Here is a 25,678-nt window from a genome sequence, read left to right on the forward strand (position 1 = left end):
ATTTAATACACTGTGTACAAAAGAATTCAACTGAAAATGAATGTATGAATTTATTCATACAGTTCATACCTTCACAAAAAAAAAAATGACAACAAAACCAAAAAAAATCCTGAAGCACACTGTCAAATTTATATAAAAAAAAATGTAGAGGGTGAAAAGTTAAAAAACAAAAACAAACCAAAAAAAACCTCTTACAGTCCCACAAGAGACACAAATGACTGTTTTCACAGAAAACACATAATATAGGCGACCCACAGAGGGACTCATCGTTCCCATCTTTAACACTGACAACACAAACCCCTCCTGGATTTAGACGAGTACAGAGGTGACAGGCAGCGGCTCTTCTGACAATAGCATAGCATGTTGTGATTGCCCCACCACGCGCTTACATATGACACACTGCTCTCGGAGAAAAGCAAAAGCAAAGCAAAGGATCTACTCAGATCAGCAGAGTTCATAGCAGCAGTTTTCTCAGGGGTAGGCAAACTCAGGCGGTTTAAGTGTTATGTTTCTTTACAGGCCCAGTTTTCAAAAATCATAGATGAAGTTCAGCTGGTTTTTCTAAAGTTTTGTCTCATGCAGGAAGGGAAAACATTTCCAATTCTTCTGTACAAATCTTACTGATGGTGCAACAAAACTAGAGAGCAACACTATAAGGAGGAAACGAAGTGGTGTGCTGAGTTGGACGTTTTCATTTGGCCAACTCTGTTAATGATTTGGAAAGTGACAAAGCAGACAGGCACCAAGCTGCAGCAATTCAGACGTAGTGGGGACACATGGTAGCCCAATCTCACTGTTAAAAATGAACACGATAAAAACAAAGTCACATCAGTGATCATCTCACAGCCTTCCAGTCATTCATTTACAATCTCTTGTCTTCTCTCTTCTTGTTCTGTCACAGACTCTTCAGTTACCAGCAGCAAGCTTACTGTTCAGGACAGATCATCCTGGTCTTTCCATAATTGTCTAAAGACAGACGTCTGCATTAATTGGATCGCCGTTAACGGCTACTCTAGTGTCTTTCAGTTATTCCCGGGCTGATGGCAACATCAGCTAGTGGCCATGCTGTGGGTGCTGATTATGTTGGTTGTTAGCGGGGTATTTGGGGGGCAGTGGTGGTCCATTAACACCAGGGTGGTAGAAAGCACAGCTGCCCTCATACCTGCAGCTTCCTTTCATCATGAAGTGACGACAAACAGGCCTCTTGGACATGTCTGCCAGGAGAAAACAGCATTATAGATTTAAGGGTGAAGTATGTGAAACAAAGAAGGTGAGAGCAGCAAATTGGTTACTACTATATGACACTTGTATTCAGTACATTTGAGTGAAACATACTCTAAATGCTTCTGCACAGTCTGCAAACTTTGCAAACACATTTAAAATAAGACTTGAAAATAAGGTACCATTCATATTGTTGTGTCCTCCTCCTCTGGGACCTCCTCGCCCTCTGCCTCTAAATCCTGGGTCTCCTCCTCCCCGACCACGGCCTCCTCGGTGAAAGTGCCCCCCTCTGTGGGGCCCTCCTCTCATCGAGTCATCTCCCCAGTAGTTGCCGTCTCCTCTCCCCTGACCTGGCGGTGGTCCCATCATGCGTGGGCCTCCACCGCCACTGAAAGGTGGTCCGTGGTTGTGAGGGGGCGGGGGGTGGTTAAACCGAGGACCACCGGGTGAACTGTTGGGCGGGTAGCCACCATTCATGGGCATCTGCATGTGCATGGTGTTCATGCTGTTCATGCCTGGACCATGTCCCAGCAGACCCTGGTTGACTGCAGAGGAAGAAAAAGAAGAAGTAAGAAACAGACGGACACGACCCTACGGTAACATATTTAATATAACAATTTAATTTAACAGTTAAAGGTGAAAATGAATTCAGTTAATTCACCTGGTGGAGGTCCACTCTGGTTCTGGTTCTGATTCTGAGTCTGCTGGAGGGAGCCCAGCAGCTGTTTAATTTTATCTGAGAAGTCTGGTTGCTTTATCAACTCTTCAGTAGACTGGTTACCAGAGGGCCCCTGATGATAGACAGTTGTCATTAGTTACACTGGCCAGTAACAACAAAAAGAAAACTTAAACCAAGTGCAGAGATATTTTACAAAAACTTCCATAATTAGAAAAGATGCTACTTTGTGATGATTGTCCTGTATTTACCATTATGGATGTCAGCAGCTCCTGTATATTGACAGAGGGAGGCACAGTGCTGCTGACAATGTTGGAGGCTGGTGGGCTGCGGGAACTGTTGTTCAGGTTACCAATGAGATTGGCCAAGACAGGCGGCAGCTTGGCGCTCTCGCCAGAGCCTGGTTGTGACGTCGTGTCCATAGGTTCTACGTAGCCGTCATCCTGCATTGACGAGTCCTGGATTGGAAATCAGACTGAGAGCTTAGTAGGCTGGTGGTACACATGTAGAATATGTAAATGACAAGAAATAGAATTGTAGAGCGTGTGTGTGTTTAGTGAGCCAACCTCATCGAGTGGGATGAGACGGGGGGGCATGGGTTCATACGGCTCTGGATCTGGTTCGTGTGGACTGTCAGGCACACTGATGATGAGAAAGGAAAGAACACTGTAAACACCAAATTCTGGTTTTAATAACAGGACAATTTAACTTTTTGGTATGAACATGGTAAGACTCGTTTCTTAGAGTGGCCTAAAGTGGCTTTTCCTCATTTTCTCTCAGACCACAACAATGGCGGATGCCCATACAAAGCAAGACCAAAGCTACTAATATGAAGAAATGTATGTAAATGATGCTTGAAATTGTAATCTCAGGCACACAACTGAGGGCGTAGCAGCACACATACGGTTGAAATGTCTTCTTCTACATTTTGGCATCTGTAATGCACAGCTTGATCCTGGAAAAATGCACTTACTAACCACCACGGATACATATGCCCTACCTCTCTTTGCTGAGAAAGATCTCTTGCAGGATGCCCATTTCACGGTCTCTTTGGGTGAGTTTCTCTGTGCTGTTTGCACCTGAAGTAACAAGACTGCCAGCCAGCGTCAGGGGTCTTGGGGGTGTCCAGGGGACTCTTTCTTCCATGGTATCATGGGAAAGCCGACGAGCCATTTCAAATGTCTGCCGGTCCATCATTAGCTCTCGTTTTGCCGCCTCACCGAAGTCCTTAATTTTGTTGACATTGACTGTGAATTAAGTATAATAGCATTAATAGTTGTTGTTTTTTGATGATTTACAGACCAACTGTAAAAAGTCAACTCAAACACTTTGGTATTTGAACCCTCCAGCTTTACCTCTTTCTGTCTCGTCCAGATCAAAGTAAAAATAGTGTTTGAGCTGCTCCTCTTCAGCCCAGTGAACCGTCTTCTTCTTCTTGCCTTTCTTGGTCAAGCTTTCTTCTTCTCCACGTGGCTCTGCCAGTGCATTTGGTTTCTCGCCTGTAAACAAGACCCAACAAGGAAAACATTTTATGCTCGTTTCCAACAAAACAAGAAAACACCCTGGAGGCAACATGTGCTCATTACAAATCATCATCCTCATCATCATCTTCAAGAACTAACCATTGTCAGAGGGCTCTGGGTCCTCAGAGGGAACAGGGGTCCCAGGCTGCTCAGGTTCCTGGTTTTCATCTGCAAGAGTGCTGGAAGCAGCACTTTCTGGAGATGCTGGTTTTGTAGAAGATGCAGAATATACAGGTTTGCTGTCGAATGGGCTTGCCTAAAGGAGACAAGGCAACAGTGGTGAGTATCTGGTGAGAAAAACCAACGATTCTGTGCAGTTTCTGTGTCTCACACAACAACAGACTAAAGAATTCTATACAAATTAACAGAAATACAGCAAAACAATGTCTATAATTTTCTGTCAAGCAAAAAGATTAATTCTGGGGATATTTACATAAAACACAACAATAATTTTAAAAATGACAAAATTACTAAATTAATTAAGAACAACAACAACAAGGAAACAAAATCTTAAATAAAATCTGAGGTCAGACTGTCCTGAGATCCATCACTACCTTGTTAGTTGTGGGGGAGACCACCTTGGTACTAGCTGTAGCGTTAGCACTGGGTTTCTTTTTCTTGATCTTGATCCCGGGAACTGGGGCAGAGTTCAGAGCATCTAGGAAGCCAGTGCACTCCATTGCTGCAGGAAGAAAAGAAAACAAGATTACTGATACGTCACCATCATGTCCTTGTATTTAAGAGCAAAAGTTCTTCGGTGGGTATATGTGAACTCACGTTGTGCGGGAATGATTTTGACTTTGATCTCCTTGGCGGAATTGGAGGGTGTATTTAGAGGTTTATACTTTTTCTCCTGAGGTGGAGCATCTCCTGAGCCAGAGCTGTAGATGAAAAAAATGAACACAAGAAGAAAAATGTCAGTACTGCAGTGTTAGTACCACCTGAGGGCACCTGTGAGAAAGCTACAAGACTATGATGCTTTGCTCACAGAACAGGCTGTTGTGGAGGTGCAATACCTGTGTCGTTTGAGGACTGGAGGCTTGATGTTGTACTTGCTACCCAGCTGTGGGGCAGCTGGCGTCTTCTTAGGAGGGGCTGGGTTGGGAGGGTCTCCGATTTCCAGTCCTAAGTAACATAAAACACTGATGCTCACAAAGAACTTAAACAATTCCATTTTATTTATTTACTACAACTTCAGAACAACAGTCCCCTTAAGGTGCTTTATATTGTAAGGAAACCCAGTTTTAGAAAGAACCCCAACAATAACACAGACATTTATGAGCAATCATTTGGCAACAGTGGTAAGAATAAACTCCCTTTTAACAGGAAGTTTCCCTTAGGCGAGCCAGGCTCAAGGAGGGGCAAAGTTGGTGAGGGAAACGACAAAAGCAGAGGGAGGCAAAGAAAGACAAAGAGACAGACAAGACACACTATTGGAGAAAGAGCCAAACAGCTCTCCACCTTTACCTATGGAGCGAATCTTAGTGTGGCTGGGTGCATGAGCTTTGGGTTTGTCCTTCTTCTCCTCATCTCCACCTTTTTCCTTCAAGTCACGCACAGGCACCTTAGTCTCCTCTTTCTTCTTTTTCTTATCTATAAAAGACATATAGAAAGTCTTTAAATCTGATGCCTACAGGATACTTTGATGCCAAAAAGAAAAGTAGATCTGTACCTGCAGGAGAGGTGGTACTGGCTGAGACACTTTGGGAGCGGATTGTAGCCATCCAGCCATCCACAAGCACAGCAGCCAATTTCCTCAATTCTACAAACAAAAGACAACACAATAAATTGAAAATACACTGCTGCCTATATTTAAGAGGTTTCATTTCTAATGTAAAACTAACTCACCCTCAGTCTCCGCACTCTTGCTCAGCTGCTTCACCAACTTGGCAGTATTGTTCTGGGACAGATTAAAAGCAGGTTAGATGTTATTGTTTCTCTATAGATTACAACTATAAACACAACAATAAAAAAATACCTGTTTTAGGTGATCGACTTTAAGGGGCAACTTCTGCAGTGTTAGCAGGATAAGTTGAAGTAGAGGAGAGTTGTTGGTGGTTTTGGAGTAGGTGAGCCAGGCATTAAGCAGCTTGTAGCCACCAACTCTGATAAACCTAAGTGAAAGAGCGAACAACAAATTATAGAGACGGCATGCAAGGATAGACAGAAATTGAATAACCAGCAGGTTTTGCCACAACACTATTTTACTGGGACAAATAATTAAAAATAACAGTTGGGTAAATTACACAAACACACAATTGTTCTATAAACCTCCCACCCCAATTTTAAACCTACACTCCAGAAAGTACTAAAACAACTTCACACAGCTCTAGTCATGCTACAAACAGGGATGTGTATGCTGACACAGTACATATGCAAACATCGACAGCGTGGTGGCGCCTCGGGGCAGGGTGCTTGAATGTGTTTGGATGAAAAATATAAGAAGTCAAAAAAAAAAAGTGTGACTTGAACTGAAAGTTAACAGCTGTCATGCTTTTATCAAGTCCAGTGAATGAGAGTAACAGAATAGAAACGTGACCACAGGATGTGATTTCCAGCATACCTGTTAAGAACATCGTGGGATTTCGTCTGCAGCAGGATGTTCAGGTACATACATCTACTGACCATCTTAGTTGAAGCTTTCATCAGGCTGCATTGGGAAAAGGTGTTTAGAAATCATTGAGTTAAAGTCCTGAACTAAAGGTGTTGTTCACAGTGAGTGCATATTCACATTTCAATTCAGTTCTTTACCTAAACACTTTTGGGACTCCTTCCAGACTGCGGAGCTCTCCATCCTTGCCCAGCAGAGCCTCCACACCTTTCAAAATCTCTCTTGGGTCTACTGGTCGCCCTGCCATACCCTAAAACACAATACTATATTAAATACACTCATCTACATCACACAGCTGTATTACATTTGTGTTATATGGAGATGTTTTGTCTGTCGTAATAAGTATCACATCAAGTGTGGGCTATTTGTCTGCCAGATAGAAAAACAGGGCACCGTCCAACAGAATTCCAACCAGACTGTCTTTTAGACTTTTGACTAAGACTACAAGCACCCACCCCACACACACACGCGCTTCTCAGGGACACACATTGACAACTGTATTAATCAGATCCCTTAAAATGTGTCAGAACAACAAAGTTACAGCAGAGTCAGCCAACAACCACTAACACATTCAGATTCCACTTTGAAACCGGTCCTACAGCAGCTCAGAGGATGACAGCACCAACCTGTTCAAGGACATTCCACCAAGAACACACGTGCCACCATACGCCAACAAGGCCCTATTATATCCACTGTACTGCACCAAAGGAGGCCTCTATGACCAACTATCTAAGAAATCATTTAAATGTGTGTGTATATGCGTGTGTGTGTGTGTGTAGAAACACAATCTGAAACACAAATCACCAAGTACAGACAGTCAGTAGCATTTTCTTGCAGCCATATAGCCATAAAGGTTATATGTGCTGTGCTGTCTTGTACTTGAGGTGTTTGGAGTACCAGCTGCAGTAAAGTAGTGACCAGGCCGGGTCACTGCTACTTGCTCTTCAGTACCACAGGGGGTCTGCTCTCTGGGACTTTCACTTGCAGGACAGCACATTGCCATAATGCTTTCATTTTGTGTGCGAGGAAACCCTGTTTATTCCATTTCAAGCTACAATTAAAGAAGCAGGAGCAACGCAGACAACTATGCACATTTATAAAGTTCATGTACAAAGCTTCACACCTGCCATTAATCGTTTTTATTTATTTCAATATTTCACTACTAAAATAAAAAAGAATATTGAAAATCTATTTACCTTGGATTTCATATGCTTATTTCATCATACATTTCCACTTATGTATCACAGCTATATAAAATAGTTCAAAATATCCAAAGAGAATACTTTTAAGTAATGCTGAATATGACTTATCAGTGTTTGTTTTTAATAACATACATCTATCACAGTCATATTCATTTGTGCAAAAAATATAACTTTGTAAGAAAAAGAGAAAACAAACAAATACTTTATACAAACAAAATCTACTGTCATTAATTAATTATGACATCTAATGAAAAGGTGAATGGTACAAAGATTATATGCAATGAAAAAATAAAATATGATTAAAAAGAACTGTATGAAGAATGAAATGCTTGGAAACTGTGACATTAGTTTGTTAATCTTCACCTGTGGTCATGTGATCATAGTGTCAGTTTCTCTGTACTGGATTATTCTGTTTTAATGAGATAACTGACAGTTATCCCAGCCAGAAGGCACAAGTCTAGCCACTTACTGCCACCTATAGGTTAGTTTTTGCACATTGGCACTGCACTCTCTGTAGTAACAACACATTTTAAATGGAAACACCTGTTAAACATCACATGAAGCTGTCACAAATTAAAGTGACTGTAAAGTTTAAAGGTGTTGGGTGTTTACTTACTTTTCATCTTTGAAAAGTGCAATATGAGCCAAACACAAACAGTGAACACTCAAGCACATTTGAATGCTCCAGTGTTTTAGATTATTATTGTGTTAATCTGAATAACCCTCAAATGATTCATAATATAACTGCTCGAACTGACCTTTATAATAAGCATGCACTTTATTTTCTTTCAATGCATTTCGTAATGAAACATTTTGCCAATTTATGGAAATGTCATGATGTGAGGAATCAGTTAGGTCTTACCCGCGTAACTGTTGTAGTAGAAGTTTTATATAGTCTCAGACCTCCACAACACTGCAAATAACTCAAATCCTGTAAATGTCACAATTGTTACACATATACACACAATCAGTGGTTATACATGACCCTGGTTGCTGGTTCAGGAGGAGAAGCAGTTTTGCATAGACATACTGTGGTGTTACTACACATCACCAATACCTTATGTAAAACAAATGTATGGCTTTCTATGCTTGGAACAAATATATCGTCACTGTATCGTTCATGGTTACTCAACAGACGGCAAATTGAATATATTCAATCAAGAAGCCTCAGAAGAAATCGAGCAACAGTGTAAAACGCCCTCTGTTATATAAGGGCAACTGAAGCAGCCTATAAAAGGCTGCTTCTTAACCTGAAATCTGTCACAGCAGAGGGCAGGCCTGCTCCTGCTCTCAGCTGCTTGACGAAGGGGAGGGAGGAGGAGGCTGCCTGCTAATCAGAGCACTCCCTCTGTTAACCACTTCGGCGACAACCCAGCTCCTTCACAAACAATCGCTGTCACAGCGGAGACAGTACTGATGGAATAACACAGCGAGCACCATATGCGTATCAAAGTCAGACAATGCGATGGCGTATGAGTCTATACTTGATCTGCACAGCCGTTTGCCAAATACTCCAAATGTAGTTCCGAGGAAAACACGGCTAGCCCTCGGAGCTGTCCCGAGGACAAAAAGCAAATCGCAACTAGTCCACCATATTTGTCAATCCTGTTTGCTCCCCGGTCATCTTGCAATCTTTATCCTCAGATTGCCGAGTACCTGGTTTAGGCTTTTCGTGAACTCCCTGTGCTATAATTATCGTCATTTAAACACACACGCATACACACACACACATACAGTGCTTCACAAAATGTCCACAATCCTCAAACTAACGCAATCTTTATGTATAGATTGCGGTGGGTGTTCGTTCCGTGGATCAGCCCCTACAAAACAAAATCTGGCAGGCAAAAAGTCCGGCTTCATGATCTGGAAAGTTCCCTTCTGTGCCTACGGCAATCTTTATGAACAGATTGCTTATGGTTATTTTACGAATTTTCCAGTTATATCTTTATTTGTATAATTACTCAATTCCGTCTCACACACGAAGAAACGGAGCATTTTGCTTCCGTCCACGTTCCTGTGTGAGCTCATACTACAAGGCTATGCTCAAATTATTTGCTAAGAACCAAGCTAACATACGGTGCCTGCTAGCCAGCTACCGCTAGGTAGCCTATTGTCTACGACTAATTTCATTTGAGGAATTTCAATTCAACTTCAAAATCAACTTACTATTGATAATATAGATCCTCAGCGTCTCGGGAATATTATAGTGTGCTTTTAAGGCACTTATAGATCCTATTTAAATAATTTTATGTCTTCAACCTTCATGGTTTTAATTTCAACTGAAAAACTTCTTGTGGGTGGGGCTGTGATAGCTAAATGCTAGCCTTTCCTTCAGGAACAAACTGGAGGCAAAAATAGTAATCAAATGTCCATTACTTGAAGAAAAAACATGAATTTGAGTTGTTCAAAGTCCTCGACGGCTCAGTCTTCGGGAAAGCAAATTCATACCTGAAAAACACACAGAAAGCGCACATTTAATTTCATTTGTTTACAAAATTCCCATCCATCATCAACATCAACGTCCTTGAATGTTTTGTTTTATACACTCAGCAGTAATTTCGCATTAAGAGCTGAACAATGCGTCGAAAATAAGCCCCTCTGTTTTTCTGACTTGACTTACCTTTGACCAAATCCAGGAATAAGCGCGTGTAGGAGGGATTTACCTTTTATACTACGTGACGTTTTTAACGTCAACGGAAACGTTTTTTTTACGTTTTCGTTGAAACAAAATGGAGGATAACGGTCGTTCTTTGCCAATCAAGGACAATATGGCGCATCTCACATTGTTGGAAATCTAATTTTGAATTACTCCTCGTAATCGCCATTAATGCGTTAAATTTTTGTATAATTCGAATCAGACAAAACTACATCAACATATTTTATCGACAAACCCCAGTTTTACTGATTCTTAGATATTTAAATTTAGTAAACAATATTCCTTCAAAATGGCGACTAGTCTTTTTGTTTGTCACGTGCTATAATGTCACATGTTTGTGCTAACGGGAACGCGTCATTTTTAAAATAATCGTCTTTATTCAACTAATTGAAATGAAAATGGCAGGATTGAGTTTTGCATCAACTAAGATTGATTTATTACCGAAATGATTTAGATTTAGATTATATACTTGAGAAGCAACTTAACCTTTCACCTTTTACCTCTAACCCGGGTAGGATCTGAAAATGGCTACCTCCATGAAGTACATCGCGACGTTTTTATGTCGTGTGTCGCCTTTAATTTCGTATTCAGTACGTCAGTATCAGGTATTATATTTCATTAAAACGATGTGACGTGCTGACTAACACATTACATGTATGGTCGAATATTAAGTGCGGGGAAAACGCTGGATGCTGCCTTGTTGTGTTGTACCGCTTTTGTTAGTGCTGTGGTTTTTCTACCACATAGACATTGGTCCTACGGATATCAGATATCTGTTTGTAAGTGAGGCATAATAATTAAATGAAAACACTAATTGATATGTTTTTCATCACGATAGTGGTTTAGCTGGTCTTTAGTTGGTGTGTGCTCCAGTATAGATCTATATCACGCTGCTCCTGCCTGGGGGTGGAGGGGTTTACAGCTCAGTGACACTTCATTTGATTGAACTGGGGTTGATATACAAGTTATTTAGAATTAGACTCTAAACAGTTTTTCAAAGTTCTCAAATGGCTTTAGGCTACATTTATGAAAAGGACGTTTTGATGTTTTATGGTGTGATGAGGTCATTTCTTGTGCTTTCAGTCCCGTCTACAGAGGCTACCTGCAAGGACATGTCTTTCTTTGTCTCCATTTATACATCCCAGACACTCGTACTGCAAAGCAGCATCGCTTCAGGACGAGGCTGTTGCTCAGGCTACTGAGGCTTTAGCCCGCTACAAGGACAGGCCCTGGGATTACCTGGAGAGTGAAGGTAAGTGTCCGTAGGTACCTCGACAGACGTGTTGCCTTCTGTCCACATTTTGTGATCTCATTGCTTTTCCTTACCCTGACAGAGTATATTGAAAGGTATGGAAGCAGTCCAGTGTGGGCTGACTACAGGAGGAACCACAAAGGAGGCATCCCCCCTCAGAAGACTCGCAAGACTTGCATTGTAATATTTCAGTTGTTTGTTGTTGTTGTTTTTTAACCACAGATCACTTATGTTAAGATTGTCAAAATAACCAGGGCACTTCTGTCTCTAGAGAGGTGACAAGATATGTGGAAACCCCTGCCCAATTTGTCGTGATCCAAACATCATCATTCACCATCAGGTGGGTTACTATGTTGGTCTCACACACACCAACTAAGGACTTGGAGAATATTGAAGTTTTCTGTATTGAGCCGGAGCTTTTGGGCCAGATTTAATTTTTTTAAATAAATAATATTGTTCTTATGATGTGAAGTTTTTATCTTGGCGCGTATCAGCGACAGGCCAGTATCAGCTGTAGTTTTCTTATACATCACGTGGTTGGCAAAAATAAATTGCATGTCTGATTTGTCTGCAGATCAGTACTTTCATTTTTTTGACACTAATGAAAAGAACAAAGCAGAATGAGAACATCTTGTCAGCTACTTCTCTCAGTAATGAATGATCAGAGCGTCTTTATGACAGTTTGGTCATAACCCTGCACAGCAGCAGCCTGCTGGAGGTCATTTTGTAGGGCAGTGGTCCTCCTCATACAAAGGAGTAGATACTGGTCCCGTGGCTGCGCTGTTACTCTGCTATGGTCCTCTCCAGCTCTTCACGTGTAAAAAGTCTATCATTTGTTGGTAAGCTGCAATTTATTTTTCTTGCAGAATGTCAAGTTGTTGCAGCAATTCATTAGTCCCCACACTGGAATGGTGTTGGATTCCACTCGAACTGGCAAGTTGTAATACCACCAATGTTAGGAAGTGTATTAATGCAGCAGGATGTTCCACTCATGTTCTGATGGTTCTGCCGCCTTCAGGTGTGTGTATGAAACAGCAGAAGAAGCTAAATGAGGCAGTTGACACAGCACAAGATCACGGTAGGTGAATCGTGATAGCCTTAGCTGCCACTCATCTCCACCAGAGCACTTTATAACACTTATACTGCACTTTATAGTGCATTTATAGCACCTTTTTAAATAAGCACACCTTCTTGCACTAATCTTTTCTAGTGCAACAACTACCATCTTCTGTGCAACCCATTTAATTTGTCTAACTTCCAGCTTAGCTACATGCTAGGTAACTGGCTCAGTCTTAAAGTATAGTTTCAGGCTACAAGTTAAGAACTATGACCTCAAATGTAGTTTTATTTGCTGTTAGAAATAAAATGAAATGACACGAGTGGTAAGTCGTGTCAAGCGGGCGATTGTGGCTCAAGAGTTGGGAGTTCGCCTTGTAATCGGAAGGTTGCCGGTTCGAGCCCTGGCTCCGACAGTCTCGGTCGTTGTGTCCTTGGGCAAGACACTTCACCCGTTGCCTACTGGTGGTGGTCAGAGGGGCCGGTGGCGCCAGTGTCTGTCAGTGCGCCCCAGGGTGGCTGTGGCTACAATGTAGCTGCCATCACCAGTGTGTGATTGTGTGGATGATTGTGTATAGTGTAAAGCGCTTTACAAACACAGACCATTTACCATTTAAGTTACAGCTACTGATGAGAGAACAAAGACATCATTTTAAAAACACTCTTCTCTTCTAGGCTTGCTTCCTTTTCAGATTCCATATGTGGAATTTTCAGGGGAGGACTACTCCAATTCCCATGATGCTGTGGGCTCCACACCACCACCCTCATCCTTAACTTTAGGTGACAACTGGTATACATGGTATGGGGAAATACTTCCTGATGAGAATGAAGTGGCTAAAGTCAAAAAGACATATAAAGCTTACTTAAAGTGAGCGAGGCGCTGATCATGCTGTTGCAAAAATGAGTTTGTTTTTAGCCCCTGTGATGTTTGTTCTGCAGGTGCACAAAGCTGTACAATAAACCACAATGAAAAATTGAATCACTTCCTGTTTTATTTAAGCAGATTATAATTCAAGACATTTTATCACCTACATATTTATAATCCAGTATCTGTGCAACTTCAACCCCATAAAGATGTTACAGTCCAGAGGAAGATCCATATTATGTGTGCTCACACACACTGGAGGGCTCAGCAGGTGTGTGCCCTGGCATCAGCTCTGATCAGGGATTGGCCTTGCTGACCACAGTCTCTCCCAAGGCTTCCAGCACCTCCCGCTTGTAGTCATCAAAGTCTCCATCAATCTGGTTGATGGTACAGTCCTCCACCACCCAGAGCTGGCACTGTGTCTCTGTGATGAGCCGTGCATCGTGACTCACGATAATCACAGCTGGACGAGAAAGTCAAGATGTTAATGCTCCGATACACACTGGAGTCTAAAGATTTATTGATAAAACCAAAGCTCACTCATTCTTTTGAGTACAAATATTATATTTTAGCAGCGCGTCTACATGTACCCCTAGCTGCCTACTCCACGATGCTGCAGAAGTCCCTACTTTTTCATTTACGACTTTGGTGCTGGTGAAGAAACAGTTGCAATTACTTTTCCATGTATATAATTATTCTGAACGTCCACACGGTGACAGTGTGGGCACATAACTGTGAGTGTGATAACTTCACATTGATATGGGTGCGTCTGCTAGGAGGCGGTCCTAATAAAGGCAGGCACAGCCATATCATTTCGAAAGGTTCTGCCCAAGCCAGGAGTAAACAGAGGGATGGAGTCATTTAAAAGTATTTAAAATAAAAATATTTCCCAAATATGGGATAAATAAAGAATTTCTTAATTGTTCCACAGTAGTGCTTTCCATCTAGCACATTACTTCAAGCATTTGAAATAGATGTGTGAATTATGTGAGCACTTAAGCAGTTAGAATAGTCGTCCCTACTGAACTGACCAAGCAGCCAGTCTCACCTCCTTTGTATTCATTGATGGCCTCTGATAAAGCATCGATTGACTCAATGTCCAAATTGTTGGTAGGTTCGTCCTGTGAGACGAGAAGCGATTAATCAACAAGACAGTAGAAAGTGTTCATCACGAGGAAGAGCAAAAGACCGAACAATGCTTACCAAGATCAGTACGTCAGGCTGACGACAGGCCAGTTCAGCAAACACTACTCTGGCTTTCTGACCACCTGATGAAGACAAAATCCAGACACTATTAGAAAATATTTCCTTCACAAGATAGTACAATAAACATTCTCGTTCACCAGTTTATGTTTATACCAGAGAGTTTGGAGATCTGAATGGTGTGGGCGTGGCTCTCGAGGCCAAAACGTCCCAGGCACTTCCTGCCATCCTGGTAGGGAAGATTGAAGTTCCTCATCAAGTACTCTGTGGCCGTTTCCTCCATGTTAAGCTGATCTGCATACTGCTGGTTAAAGAAGCCCACTTTCTGCACACAGAAAAAACCTACATGTTAGCTGGTGAAAACAGTATTCCAGATTTCCACATCGGCTGTAGCTTCAGTGTTTCCTAGTAAAACAGAAGGCAAGTTTTGTGGTCTACAAACTGAGAGCAGCAAAGTTAACCTTGGTTTCATCTGTGCGAACAGTTTTTCTCAACTTTCCAGCCTCTTTCATGTTTTCCAGCCTCATTAGTCTGATTGTCTGGTGTCTCATAAATGGCACTGTACCACAAAGCTGATCTGAATTCCAGTGAAAAGCTACTAAAAGCACTATCGTGCAAAAGTCTTCAGCCACACCTCCTTTTTTTGTCTTTTTGAAAAGCTTTTTTTTTTTTATGTTGGCTGCTTTTTCACACTCTGTGCAGAAATGGAGGAAATCTGACAAATGGAGGATAAAACAAGACCCTCATTAGAAAATGTAGCTGTCACAAAGCCATTCGTAAGGATGAGTTCTCAACCACAGAGGAAGACCAAGGTATGACAAATCCCACCAAAACGGAACTGAAAATCAGTGGGAGCTGATCTTATATAGTGATGAATCCAATTTTCGATTCAAATCATCATCGACACAGATGGACGAAGTCAGCAGAGAGGTAAATAGTGAATGTCTAGAGTCATTTGTAAAACGTGGTGGCGGCTCGGTCATAATTTCAGGCTGTGTCAAAACCTACAGAACACATAAGTGGGTTGACCATCGATATGTAAAACCAGAAAGGGTCTAATTGGCCACTGCTTCAGTTTTTAGCACGACAATGATCCCAAATATAATATGTCAGTGCAGTGAAGCAAAGCCAGACAGTGGAACATTATCAGTTAAACCATGTGGGATCACCTTCACAGCGAATAGAACAAAAGACAGCCAACATCCAAAGACACTTGTAGAAGAAAGATCTCAATAAACTGTTTGTACATCGACTTTTAAATATTAGGCTAAAAACCCTACAATATTAGAGAGAAACCCCTCTGTAAGCATCAATAGAGGGAGGGAAAAACTCCAGGACCAGGCTCAGGGAGGGGCAGCCATCTGCTGTGCCTGTGTGCAGGTCAGGAAGACAGCAGAGTAAGACGGCTAACAGCCAGAGTACGGGAGAGATCGTCCAGTTACATCTGAGCTGCTGAAAGTGGGGAACTATGCATCAAAATGGTTGCAACTGTTAAAAGTAAAACCCTTAAAGAATCAGTAGGAAGTTACTCACCAGCCGATGATTCTTCCTCATCTCACCTTTAGTCTGAAAAGTGAAACATCCTGTTAAGTCAGCAGATTGTAAGTTTTTGTAAATTTGAATATTACAGCTTTACGTCTCCAGCCTTACAGGATTTAATTTGCCAGTAAGCAGTAACAGCAGGGTACTCTTTCCAACACCGTTGGGTCCAACTATACAAACTACAGCAGGAAGAGAGGAATAAAATGTGATACATTACAGCATCTCATTCACAACAACACAGTGAGCAGCGCCTCCACATTTAGTTTAGAAGATGCTGGGTACCAGGTGGTGATGTAATCCTTCCTGTATAGAAATGTGTCTCGCAAGCCTACAAGCAATAACATGGAATACAATCTGGATAAAACAGAAAGACGCAAGACAAAATCTCAACGTCTTCGATGTCAAAGTCGTTACCCTGGAAGGAGTTTTTCAAAAGCTTTGTTTTCCGTTACCTAAAATGACATTTACGTGTAGATGAGAGGCTAAAAAGTACCCGATTACTTACTGAAAGTGTTCTTATGAAGCCGAATACTTACTCCTCGATTCCATGTCAATACCAAAGTCCACATTTCTGAACAGCAGCTTCTGACCCTCATAGCCAAAGTCTACACCTGCAGGTGGCACAAATGTTTTCATCAACAAGATGAAATGACTGTTACATTATTAAACAAGCCACAGGAAATCTTCTACATTATGGCTTTTCTGTCCTAAAGATGGCATCATTTAAAGTATTTACTGAACACACACAGACTCCACTTGTTAACTGCTTTATGTTGATATTTATACACTGTTAGGACCCACGGACAGAACCAGGATCACAGGAGCTGACCTGTCACAGGAAAGAGTAACACAGTGTTTCCATCCACTCACTACACTGGAGAAGTAAGTAGATGAAGTGTATTGTTTAGGTTTGAATTAAAAAATGAAAGAAGCACATGCTCAGTAGGGGAGGAGGGGGGGAGATGTGAATATGAATGAAGTGTGCCAGCAGGGCTGGGCAATATATCGAGTTTTTAAATATATCGATATATTTTTATACGAGATATAAGTTGTGACAATATCCTTTATATCGACATAGTCTATGTTACGTTATAATTATACTTGTGGAGCCGCAGGTTTGCCTCTCTTTCGTCCACTTTTGTCTCTACACAGCGTTACTCTGCCTCGCCTTCACTGAACACAACTCCCCCTCCTCCCCCATCGCTTCACCTGCAGGCAGCACAAGATGGGCACGGCAGCTATCAAAGAGGAGCTGGTCATAATTATTATTACTCTTATTTGGAGTGTCAGACGAGCAGCAGAATAATGTATTCTGTAGAGAATGTTGGGAAAGTGTCCCGACTAAAGGTTGGAGCACTACCAGTATTTTCACCCTTTACAACAGCGCCATAAAGTGCAAATGAAGAGTGTGTGAAACTGTGTGCTGAATCCCAGCCTCCTGCCCCGAAACAAACCACCTTACAAAACTCGTATACCGTATTTTCGGACTATATGCTTACACTAAAATCCTTTCATTTTCTCAAAAATCCACAGCGCGCCTTATGTATGAGTTCTGGTTGTGCTTACTGACTGCAAACCAATTTTCTGTGCTACACGGCGCTCAAAATTTTTTTAGTTCGACTAAACTACGAAGCCGCACCGCCTGATGGATTGTTGGAGCATTACGGCTACCGTAGTCCAGAGCCTCGCGGAGTGATACGTACTGTGCTTCAACGTAATATTACCGTATTGTGTGTGTATAAGGGCCATAAATGGCACCTGTTCAGAGACATGGTTACGAAGCAGACTTCAAACTCCAGGCTGTCGGTCACGCAGTAGAAGTTGGGAACAGAGCAGCTGTGAAATCTGTCTTTGTTATTATGCTCAGCGTTAGTTTACATTTTGACTGCACAAGTGTGAGCTTTTTGTTATGCACAAAAACAACATTGTTTTTTAATAAATGCTGATAAAAAAATGACTCAAATAAATGATGTCCATCTACGCTGCATGTTAACAAAAGTGCCGGTGTGACATCTGGGACACAGCTTGGACTAAGAACTCTCTTTTTGTTCTTACTTAAAGGCTTTAAAAAGAAAATAGAAAAGAAATTTGGTTTGTGGGTGCCCAGAGCACAGCAAGCTCGGTTTCATATTTGAGATATTCACATGTCGCTTGTCCTGAAACATTTCCTGTACAGCTGGGAATCAGAGAGAGTAGACTGAACGCTCGGAGCAGGTGCACATGTTCTTACTATGCAGTCCCAGTATGGGTGGTGAGAGAGGAGGTGGGTTGGGGAAGGTGAACTTTACGGTGTACTCTTTGGGTCTTTTCAGCAGCTCTGTGGCCTCATTGCTCTCCTCCTCCTGACCTCCCTTCTTCTTGCCTTTTAGCTGCTTTCTGGTCAGGGCGTCCTTAGTCTGTTTCTCCTGAAATGGAACAACGTAAGTGATGTCAGCAGGGACACTAGCCTCACAACAGACGGATAAAAGTGTCACCTGGAAATTAAGAAATATTTTGCCGAGTCTAGACCTTGCAGGCATATTACAGCAGCATTAACTGCAACAGAGTGATCAGCTGATCATAGACGGGTTCCCCTGACAGCCTAAACGGTTGGATTTTGTTTAAATTTTAAATCCTTCTTCTCCTGGTTGAGAAGACAGTATTTTTGTAACTAGTTGATTTGGTGCTCAGGTGTACTTGAGTGAAGAGAAAGCCATACTCACAGCCTGTTTGGTAGACTTGCCACCAGCCTTCAGCTCCTTGAGTTTCTTCTCCTGTTTGTCGTACTGTTTCTGCAGTTCTTTCTGCTTCTGCACGTACATCTTCTTGAAGGTCACTTAAAAAATGAGGAAGAACTGAGGTAAAGCGGTCCTAATGTCTTTAACTAAATCACATAGTTTCGCACAAACTTCTCTCTCTGCAAGTAATTAGTGACTAGCGATGACACGTTGTCACTTACAATAGTTCCCTCTGTAATAGTAAAGTTTCTGGTTGTCCAAGTGGACGATATCTGTGCACACATCGTCAAGGAAACTCTGGTCATGGGAAACTATGAGGAGAGTCTTCTTCCAGCCTTGAAGGTAGCTGCAGGTGGGAAAGAACAGTCAAGAACAACAAATGAGTCACATTACTAAGACTGAAGCTACTTTCATAGCTGATGGAAGCTGTAGACTGTAGGAAAGAAAAATGTGACGTTTTCTTCTGTACAGCAATTTCAATAAATTAACAACAAATCATGGCAATGTTGTGTCATTCATTTTTCACACGAACCAAATTTAAACGAGTTAATAATTAAGATAAGACCTACTTGTCCAAAATTATCATAATAATAATGGTTAAATGTCATTTAATTCGCTGAAATCAGAGACAGAAAAAGTTCTTTCCAGCACCACTGGTTCCAACAATACCAGTTGGAAAGTGTATGGAACTGCACCATAATTAGAGACTTGAGTCTCTTTCACTGTGAGAAGTAGGCTAACATGTTTCATGAGAACCAGTTAGAAATTTAAATGAGCTGTTATTGGTTAGAAAGATGACTCGTACTTGTTAAGCCAGATAACAGCATTCAGATCCAAGTGGTTGGTGGGTTCATCCAACATCAGTAAAGTGGGCTCCATGAACAGGGCTCTGTGGGCACAGACGTTAAGGTTGAGACAGGTTGATGCTATACCAGTTCCACTGAGGATGTTTGCTGCAGCGCACCTGGCCAGGGAAACTCTCATTCTCCACCCTCCAGAAAACCTCTTGGTGGGTCTGTTCTGCATCTCAGGAGTGAATGACAGACCAGCCAATATCCTTCTCGCCTTGGCCTCAGCTGCTGCAGCTCCTATTGCCCTCAACTCTTCATAGACCTGTGGAGAGAAAAGTCAGATAATCAGCATACAGGCCAGCAAAGATCACCAAAGGACTCTTAATGTGGGTCCATTATTAATGGGAAGGCTGTCGACAAGGGAAGCACCGTCTGCCAGAACATTGTGAGGAATTATTTTACTGCTGGATGGTTTTTCAAACGTTACATCTCTACCTAATGCTGAAACGGAGCCTCTGGCTCAGCGATGAAAGTACTGAAATACACTTTACGTGGCATGCCCGAGGGTGTCTCTGCTCACACTGCTGTATAACTTACTGTTAATGCATTTAAAGTTGAAGGTTAACTCATAGCCACCATAAATTAGGAAGCCTTTATTAATTTGTTAAATATGGCAGCAGGACTATGTTCATAAGCTGTATACTGTATCAGGTCTGGTAGTGCACATGGACACCAACCTTATCCAGCCTCTCAGCTACACTATCCTCTCCCTTTTCCAGACGAGCCTGGAGCCGTTTCTCCTCTTCCAGAAGCTTCAGGCGGCGAGTGTCCGCCTTCAGCACCGCCTGAACTGCTGGCGTGTCATCAGCGACCACCTCTAACAAACAAAAGCATTCCACAGAGTCAATGGGTGATAACAAAGGGCACACAGCAGAAAAACGACAGAGCACAAGAGGGACTTATCACCTACCCTGTTCACACAGCAGCACATCAATGTTAGGAGGAATACTGAGAGCTCTATTAGCTATATGCTTCAGTAGAGTGGTCTTTCCTTTTCTGAAAGAAAAAATGAACACGAGAAATCAGATTATTTCTGATTCAAAGTGCCTGGTGTGATTTACATACGTCCTGGTGTTTGAGCCCATGCTGAAGAAACCAAGTAGTGCTATAAACAAAAAACCAAACATTGAAGCACACATGTATATTAAAAACATTCCTCTCTCGCCCCTGCAGGCGGTCTGTCCTCCAAGCTCAGGTCCTCTACCAGAGGCCTGGGAGTTTGAGGGTCCTGTTCAGTATCTTAGCTGTTCCCAGGACTGCGCTCTTCTGGACAGAGATCTCCGATGTTGTTCCTGGGATCTGCTTCTCGTGTTCCTTCTTCCTGATGTTGCTGTCATTCGGTATCACTACGGCCGTCTTCTTCCGCTTGTCTACCACCACTATGTCCGGTTGGTTAGCCACCACCATTTTGTCCGTCTGTATCTGGAAGTCCCACAGGATCTTAGCTCGGTCATTCTCCACCACCCTTGGGGGCATCTCCCATTTTGACTTTGGGACTTCCAGGCCGTATTTGGCACAGATGTTCCTGTACACTATGCCGGCCACTTGGTTATGGTGTTCCATGTATGCCTTGCCTGCTAGCATCTTGCACCCTGCTGTCATGTGCTGGATTGTCTCAGGGGCATCTTTACACAGCCTGCAGCTGGGGTCTTGCCTGGTGTGATAGACCCCAGCCTCTATGGATCTTCAGATCAGAGCTTGTTCCTGTGTTACCACGATTAGTGCCTCTGTGCTGTCTTTCAGTCCAGCTTTGTCCAGCCCCTGGTAGGATTTCTGGATGTCAGCCACCCCCTCTGTCTGCTGGTGGTACATACCTTCCATGATGGTTCCTCCTCTTTCTTGGGTTTCTGCTGCCTAAGGTATTCACTGAGCAGGCGGTCGGTTGGGGCCATCTTCCTGATGTATTCGTGGATGTTTGTTGTCTCATCCTGGATGGTGCTGATGCTCACCAGTCCCCGGCCTCCTTCCTTCTGCTCAGCGTACAGAATCAGGGTGCTGGACTTGGGGTGAAACTTGTCTTGATGTCAGTGGCTTTTATCTCCTCTTTTAGCCAGCTCATTATCCCAGCAGGGTACCTGATCACGGGCAGTGAGTTGGTGTTGATCATTTGTGAAGTGCTCAGCCAACGCCCCTTCATGTGTCGACACTGTGTGGCACTTTGGCCGATTGGGCCCCTCTCGATTTTGTGCCCCTCCATTTTAATGGTTTTCCCACATAGAAGCTCAGAGACATGCAGATATACAGCGGACGACGTTGGAACAGTTTAAAAACTTGAGTGTTTGTGGAACAAACCCACTCAAAGTCTTGGGTTAAAGTTTCCACTTCTTTCTTTCTACATCAGCGCTTATGTGGTGGTATTGTCTGAGTGGCGACACCTATCGTACTGCAGCGGCTTAATGGCGGTTATAAATATAAGTGACTGTAAGACGAGGATGCGGCAGAGAACAAAGTGACCATTGTGACGGTAGCTGCTTTACACCACATCCTCCAAACTTCAATATAGCATTTTTAAAAAGAAATCTACAGTAACTAAATGTATTGGCCACTGTGGTGCAGTCCATTATCATACAATTACATGTTATATATAAAAAAGGGTTTACATGTCAGGACAAGACAAAGTGTGATTAAAACGATGCTTTTTAATCATCCAGAAAACGTCAGCCTCTGTCAAAACCTCATATTAGTCACGCAACAATTTTTAAATTCCAAACGAGCAGCGTGCCAAACGGTTTTTGTTCGTTAGAGCTGCTTCTGCACTAAAAGAGGAAAATGTCAATCATATATATTTAATCTGTTATGTTCTGGATATTTATATCAGAGCTATTTCATATATTTTTTAACTTTGTGATATATTTTATTATTTAACTGAGTTAGTCTGTTACTGTTCTTATTGTCTTGGAGCGACTGTAACCACAGTATTCTCATTATGATTGTGAAAATGTCATAGAGCCAAGACGCCACGTTTCCTGTTGACTGTAAGAGTGAGAGAGTCTCCGCATCTGAAAAATGAACAGACCATGTCCCACCACGACAATAGAAAAATCCATACTGTTGGTACACTGTGCAGCTAAAGTAATCAATGTTACCATCATGGTTGGAAACACACCCACAGGGCAGAGCTATGTGAAAAACGTCTGAAAATGAAAAGATTCAAAATGATCTGAAAAAAATAAATAAATAAAGATATTCTGTGCAACAGTGCAACTTGAGGGGCTTCATATATTTTCCTCCATTTTCTTGTCTTCCATCCAAATATTGTACATTAATATAGTCAAATTCCCAAAGGTCAGTTATGAAATGACAGAGCAAGTTTGAAACTGGTACTGAAAAGTGTCTGTGCTGCTAAAGTACTGATGACAAAAAGATATTTACCCATTTGGTCCAACTAAACCATATCTTCTTCCTGCCACAATCAGAAGGTCAGCATTGACGAAGAGCTCCTTGCCATGAGCAGATATGCTGAACCTCTCCAGCTAAAACACACAGAGCAGAAAGTCACTGACAGAGATCGGAAAGAACAGTCTGACAACAATCTGTCATTCAGAAATGTAACAAAAACAAAAACAAAATGAGGAAAACAAAAAGAAATGAGCAATTCCTCATTGCTCAAAGAAAAAAAAAAAAAAAAAAAAAAAACACGAACAAAATTATAGCAGAAGTGCTGCCAGAAAGAGGGTACCAATTTGTTTATTTGGTAGTTTAATGAATTCCATTTTTTGTCTTGTTATACAATATTTGAAATTTTAAAAAAAACAAAACACTACATTTTTAAAATATTAAAAAAAAAAAAAAAAGAAGAAAAAAAAAAAAGAGCAATTCCTATACCTAGTTCATTTTTACCCTTTTCAGTATATGGGCATATGAAGTGAAAGGTTTTAAGGAGGCTAATTGCAGAACTGGGAAAGCCTAAGCACGTCGTTATCACTTTGTCCGGGATTAAAAGGACCACCTGTACCAACAGGTTCAGTTCTGAAGTTTTGTGTGTTGCTCTGGTGTGTTTGTTGCTCTGGTGTGTGTGTGTTGCTCTGGTGTGTGTGTTGGTCTGGTGTGTGTGTTGGTCTGGTGTGTGTGTTGGTCTGGTGTGTTGGTTGGTCTGGTGTGTTTGTTGCTCTGGTGTGTTTGTTGCTCTGGTGTGTTTGTTGCTCTGGTGTGCGTTTTGGTCTGGTGTGCGTGTTGGTCTGGTGTGTGTGTTGCTCTGGTGTGTGTGTGTTGCTCTGGTGTGTGTGTTGGTCTGGTGTGTGTGTTGGTCTGGTGTGTGTGTGTTGCTCTGGTGTGTGTGTGTTGCTCTGGTGTGTTTGTTGCTCTGGTGTGTGTGTTGGTTGGTCTGGTGTGTTTGTTGGTCTGGTGTGTGTGTTGCTCTGGTGTGTGTGTTGCTCTGGTGTGTTTGTTGCTCTGGTGTGTTTGTTGTAGAGATGGACTGATCCAATATTACGTATCGGTATCGGTCCGATACTGACCTAAATTACTGGATCGGATATCGGAGAAAAATAAAAAATGTAATCCGATGTAATCCGTGTATCACGAAAGCACCTCACAAAACTTGCAACACGCCGTAACTCACCTCAGAACGTTAGCACGTCGGAGCAGTATGCATCACGTGATAGAGCGGCTGTGGCATGCGGGACCTGTCGGTGGTCTGGATAGCATGTGGAGCTTCGCTAGCAACCCGGCATTTCATCTCCGACAAAGTTATCCCCGAGAGAAGTAAAGCAAGTGTGTAAGTCCATCTCTGAATGTTTGTAAAGCATTCCTGCGTTAAGCTTAACGAGCGACTGCCTCTCGCTCTCCGGCTGCTACTTCAATCATGAAACTGCTTAATGATCAGCTGATCGGCTTTTCTGTCGCGAGTCCGTGTCTCTTGTTTGCTTTTGGCCCACTTTGCACCAGACAGAGGAAACCAGCGGCTGAACAACAGCAGCACGTTTAAGCTTGATCAGCTGTTGTTAGAATGTATTTAATATTAGTTTCTACACCAGGATCTTTTTCTACGCAGCTGACGGCTGGTAACTGTGCAGGGGCGGATCTAGCAAAGTTTAGCCAGGGGGGCCGATAGGGCATTAACAGGGAAAAGGGGGCACAAAGACATACTTTTCTTTCTTATTCTCATTTAAGATGTCTCGCTTTTAATTATTTAATATTTATCTGAATCTTACACCCAAATTTTTAATCTGATGTAAAATGTATAGAAGTCCATTACTGCATATAGTAACTGTTAAGTCTAATATACCCTAGTAAGCTATAGTACTTTTTCCTTTGGGAAGGTACCATCTGTGCAGTCTGCAATTTTGTTGAAGAAAGATGTTGAATCTATTTAATATTTCTTGAAAAAGAATTGATTTCCGTGCATTTTTTTTTTCACACTGCATCAAATTAAGGTTGATTACGTCGATTAAGCATCATGAGGTGGAGCGTGAGGGGTGGTTCCCTATTTTTTATTTATTTATTTTTGTTGTTGCTGGGAGTTGGAACCCTATTAGTTAGGTTGCTTAATATTTACGCTAGGTACTCTTTAAAATACCAGAATAGGGAGGATGGTGTAGGTTTAAGTTTATTAGATTGATCAGTATTGCTGAACTATGAAATTTTTTTTTTTGCATACAGGTATAACAGAATAGCTTTAGTGTAGTTGTTGTTTTAAACTTGAGTATGAACTTATACAAAATGCAGCAAGATATTTAAAAAACAGTTTTGTTGATTAAAAAACACTATATCGGATTCATATCGGTATCGGCAGATATCCAAATTTATGATATCGGTATCGGTATCGGACATAAAAAAGTGGTATCATGCCATCTCTAGTTTGTTGCTCTGGTGTGTTTGTTGGCCTGGTGTGTGTGTTGCTCTGGTGTGTGTGTTACTCTGGTGTGTGTGTTACTCTGGTGTGTTTGTTGCTCTGGTGTGTGTGTGTGTTGCTCTGGTGTGTGTGTGTGTTGCTCTGGTGTGTGTGTGTTGCTCTGGTGTGTGTGTTGCTCTGGTGTGTGTGTTGCTCTGGTGTGTTTGTTGCTCTGGTGTGTGTGTGTTGCTCTGGTGTGTGTGTGTTGCTCTGGTGTGTTTGTTGGTCTGGTGTGTGTGTTGCTCTGGTGTGCGTGTTGCTCTGGTGTGCGTGTTGCTCTGGTGTGCGTGTTGCTCTGGTGTGTGTGTGTTGCTCTGGTGTGTTTGTTGGTCTGGTGTGTGTGTTGCTCTGGTGTGCTTGTTGCTCTGGTGTGCGTGTTGCTCTGGTGTGCGTGTTGCTCTGGTGTGTTTGTTGCTCTGGTGTGTGTGTTGCTCTGGTGTGTTTGTTGCTCTGGTGTGTTTGTTGCTCTG

At 42.1% G+C, this 25,678-nt stretch overlaps 3 protein-coding genes across 8 annotated transcripts in view; 1 reads left to right on the forward strand and 2 right to left on the reverse strand.

Annotated features, from left to right (window-relative positions):
* Window positions 1–10,159, reverse strand: ppp1r10 (protein phosphatase 1, regulatory subunit 10). Of its 3 annotated transcripts, none has more exons than XM_086281088.1 (19): window positions 9,854–10,159; window positions 9,610–9,681; window positions 6,172–6,281; window positions 5,984–6,070; window positions 5,399–5,534; window positions 5,269–5,320; window positions 5,093–5,182; window positions 4,888–5,013; window positions 4,437–4,545; window positions 4,198–4,301; window positions 3,975–4,102; window positions 3,520–3,676; window positions 3,253–3,396; window positions 2,898–3,144; window positions 2,464–2,539; window positions 2,149–2,355; window positions 1,883–2,012; window positions 1,404–1,766; window positions 1–1,214 (listed from the first exon to the last, which is right to left on the reverse strand). In XM_086281088.1, exons 2-19 carry the CDS (start codon window positions 9,622–9,624, stop codon window positions 1,054–1,056), a joined length of 2,442 nt encoding a protein of 813 aa, XP_086137214.1. In that variant the 5' UTR covers window positions 9,625–9,681; window positions 9,854–10,159; the 3' UTR covers window positions 1–1,053. The 3 variants fall into 3 exon arrangements, with proteins under 3 accessions (XP_086137214.1, XP_086137215.1, XP_086137216.1); XM_086281089.1 differs by having other exon boundaries at window positions 2–1,214; window positions 9,400–9,681; window positions 9,854–10,158; XM_086281090.1 differs by lacking the exon at window positions 9,610–9,681 and having other exon boundaries at window positions 2–1,214.
* Window positions 9,996–13,176, forward strand: mrps18b (mitochondrial ribosomal protein S18B). Of its 3 annotated transcripts, none has more exons than XM_086281093.1 (7): window positions 9,996–10,494; window positions 10,973–11,141; window positions 11,224–11,321; window positions 11,413–11,481; window positions 12,008–12,074; window positions 12,160–12,219; window positions 12,873–13,176. In XM_086281093.1, the coding sequence occupies exons 1-7, from the start codon at window positions 10,414–10,416 to the stop codon at window positions 13,067–13,069; spliced, it is 741 nt and encodes a 246-aa protein (XP_086137219.1). In that variant the 5' UTR covers window positions 9,996–10,413; the 3' UTR covers window positions 13,070–13,176. The 3 variants fall into 3 exon arrangements, with proteins under 3 accessions (XP_086137219.1, XP_086137220.1, XP_086137217.1); XM_086281094.1 differs by lacking the exon at window positions 9,996–10,494 and adding an exon at window positions 10,517–10,668 and having other exon boundaries at window positions 12,890–13,176; XM_086281091.1 differs by lacking the exon at window positions 9,996–10,494 and adding an exon at window positions 10,519–10,668.
* Window positions 13,172–25,678, reverse strand: part of abcf1 (ATP-binding cassette, sub-family F (GCN20), member 1) — a 20,696-nt gene continuing 8,189 nt past the window's right edge. For both annotated transcript variants that reach the window (XM_086281086.1, XM_086281087.1), the window contains 15 exons: window positions 22,748–22,848; window positions 20,286–20,371; window positions 20,053–20,192; window positions 19,489–19,637; window positions 19,330–19,413; window positions 18,746–18,870; window positions 18,510–18,622; window positions 18,038–18,212; window positions 16,344–16,418; window positions 15,916–15,986; window positions 15,799–15,831; window positions 14,422–14,590; window positions 14,266–14,330; window positions 14,111–14,183; window positions 13,172–13,525 (listed from right to left, as the gene is read on the reverse strand). In XM_086281086.1, the coding sequence (XP_086137212.1) occupies window positions 13,359–13,525; window positions 14,111–14,183; window positions 14,266–14,330; window positions 14,422–14,590; window positions 15,799–15,831; window positions 15,916–15,986; window positions 16,344–16,418; window positions 18,038–18,212; window positions 18,510–18,622; window positions 18,746–18,870; window positions 19,330–19,413; window positions 19,489–19,637; window positions 20,053–20,192; window positions 20,286–20,371; window positions 22,748–22,848 (1,626 nt within the window). In that variant the 3' untranslated portion in view covers window positions 13,172–13,358. The remainder of the gene's footprint in view (window positions 13,526–14,110; window positions 14,184–14,265; window positions 14,331–14,421; window positions 14,591–15,798; window positions 15,832–15,915; window positions 15,987–16,343; window positions 16,419–18,037; window positions 18,213–18,509; window positions 18,623–18,745; window positions 18,871–19,329; window positions 19,414–19,488; window positions 19,638–20,052; window positions 20,193–20,285; window positions 20,372–22,747; window positions 22,849–25,678) is intronic.

Source organism: Aulonocara sp. 'chitande type north' Nkhata Bay, linkage group LG22 (assembly GCF_057382095.1).
Source record: "Aulonocara sp. 'chitande type north' Nkhata Bay isolate Kocher_YH1m ecotype deep benthic linkage group LG22, A_spYH_male_GT1.1, whole genome shotgun sequence".
In the NCBI taxonomy this organism is placed as follows: domain Eukaryota; kingdom Metazoa; phylum Chordata; class Actinopteri; order Cichliformes; family Cichlidae; genus Aulonocara; species Aulonocara sp. 'chitande type north' Nkhata Bay.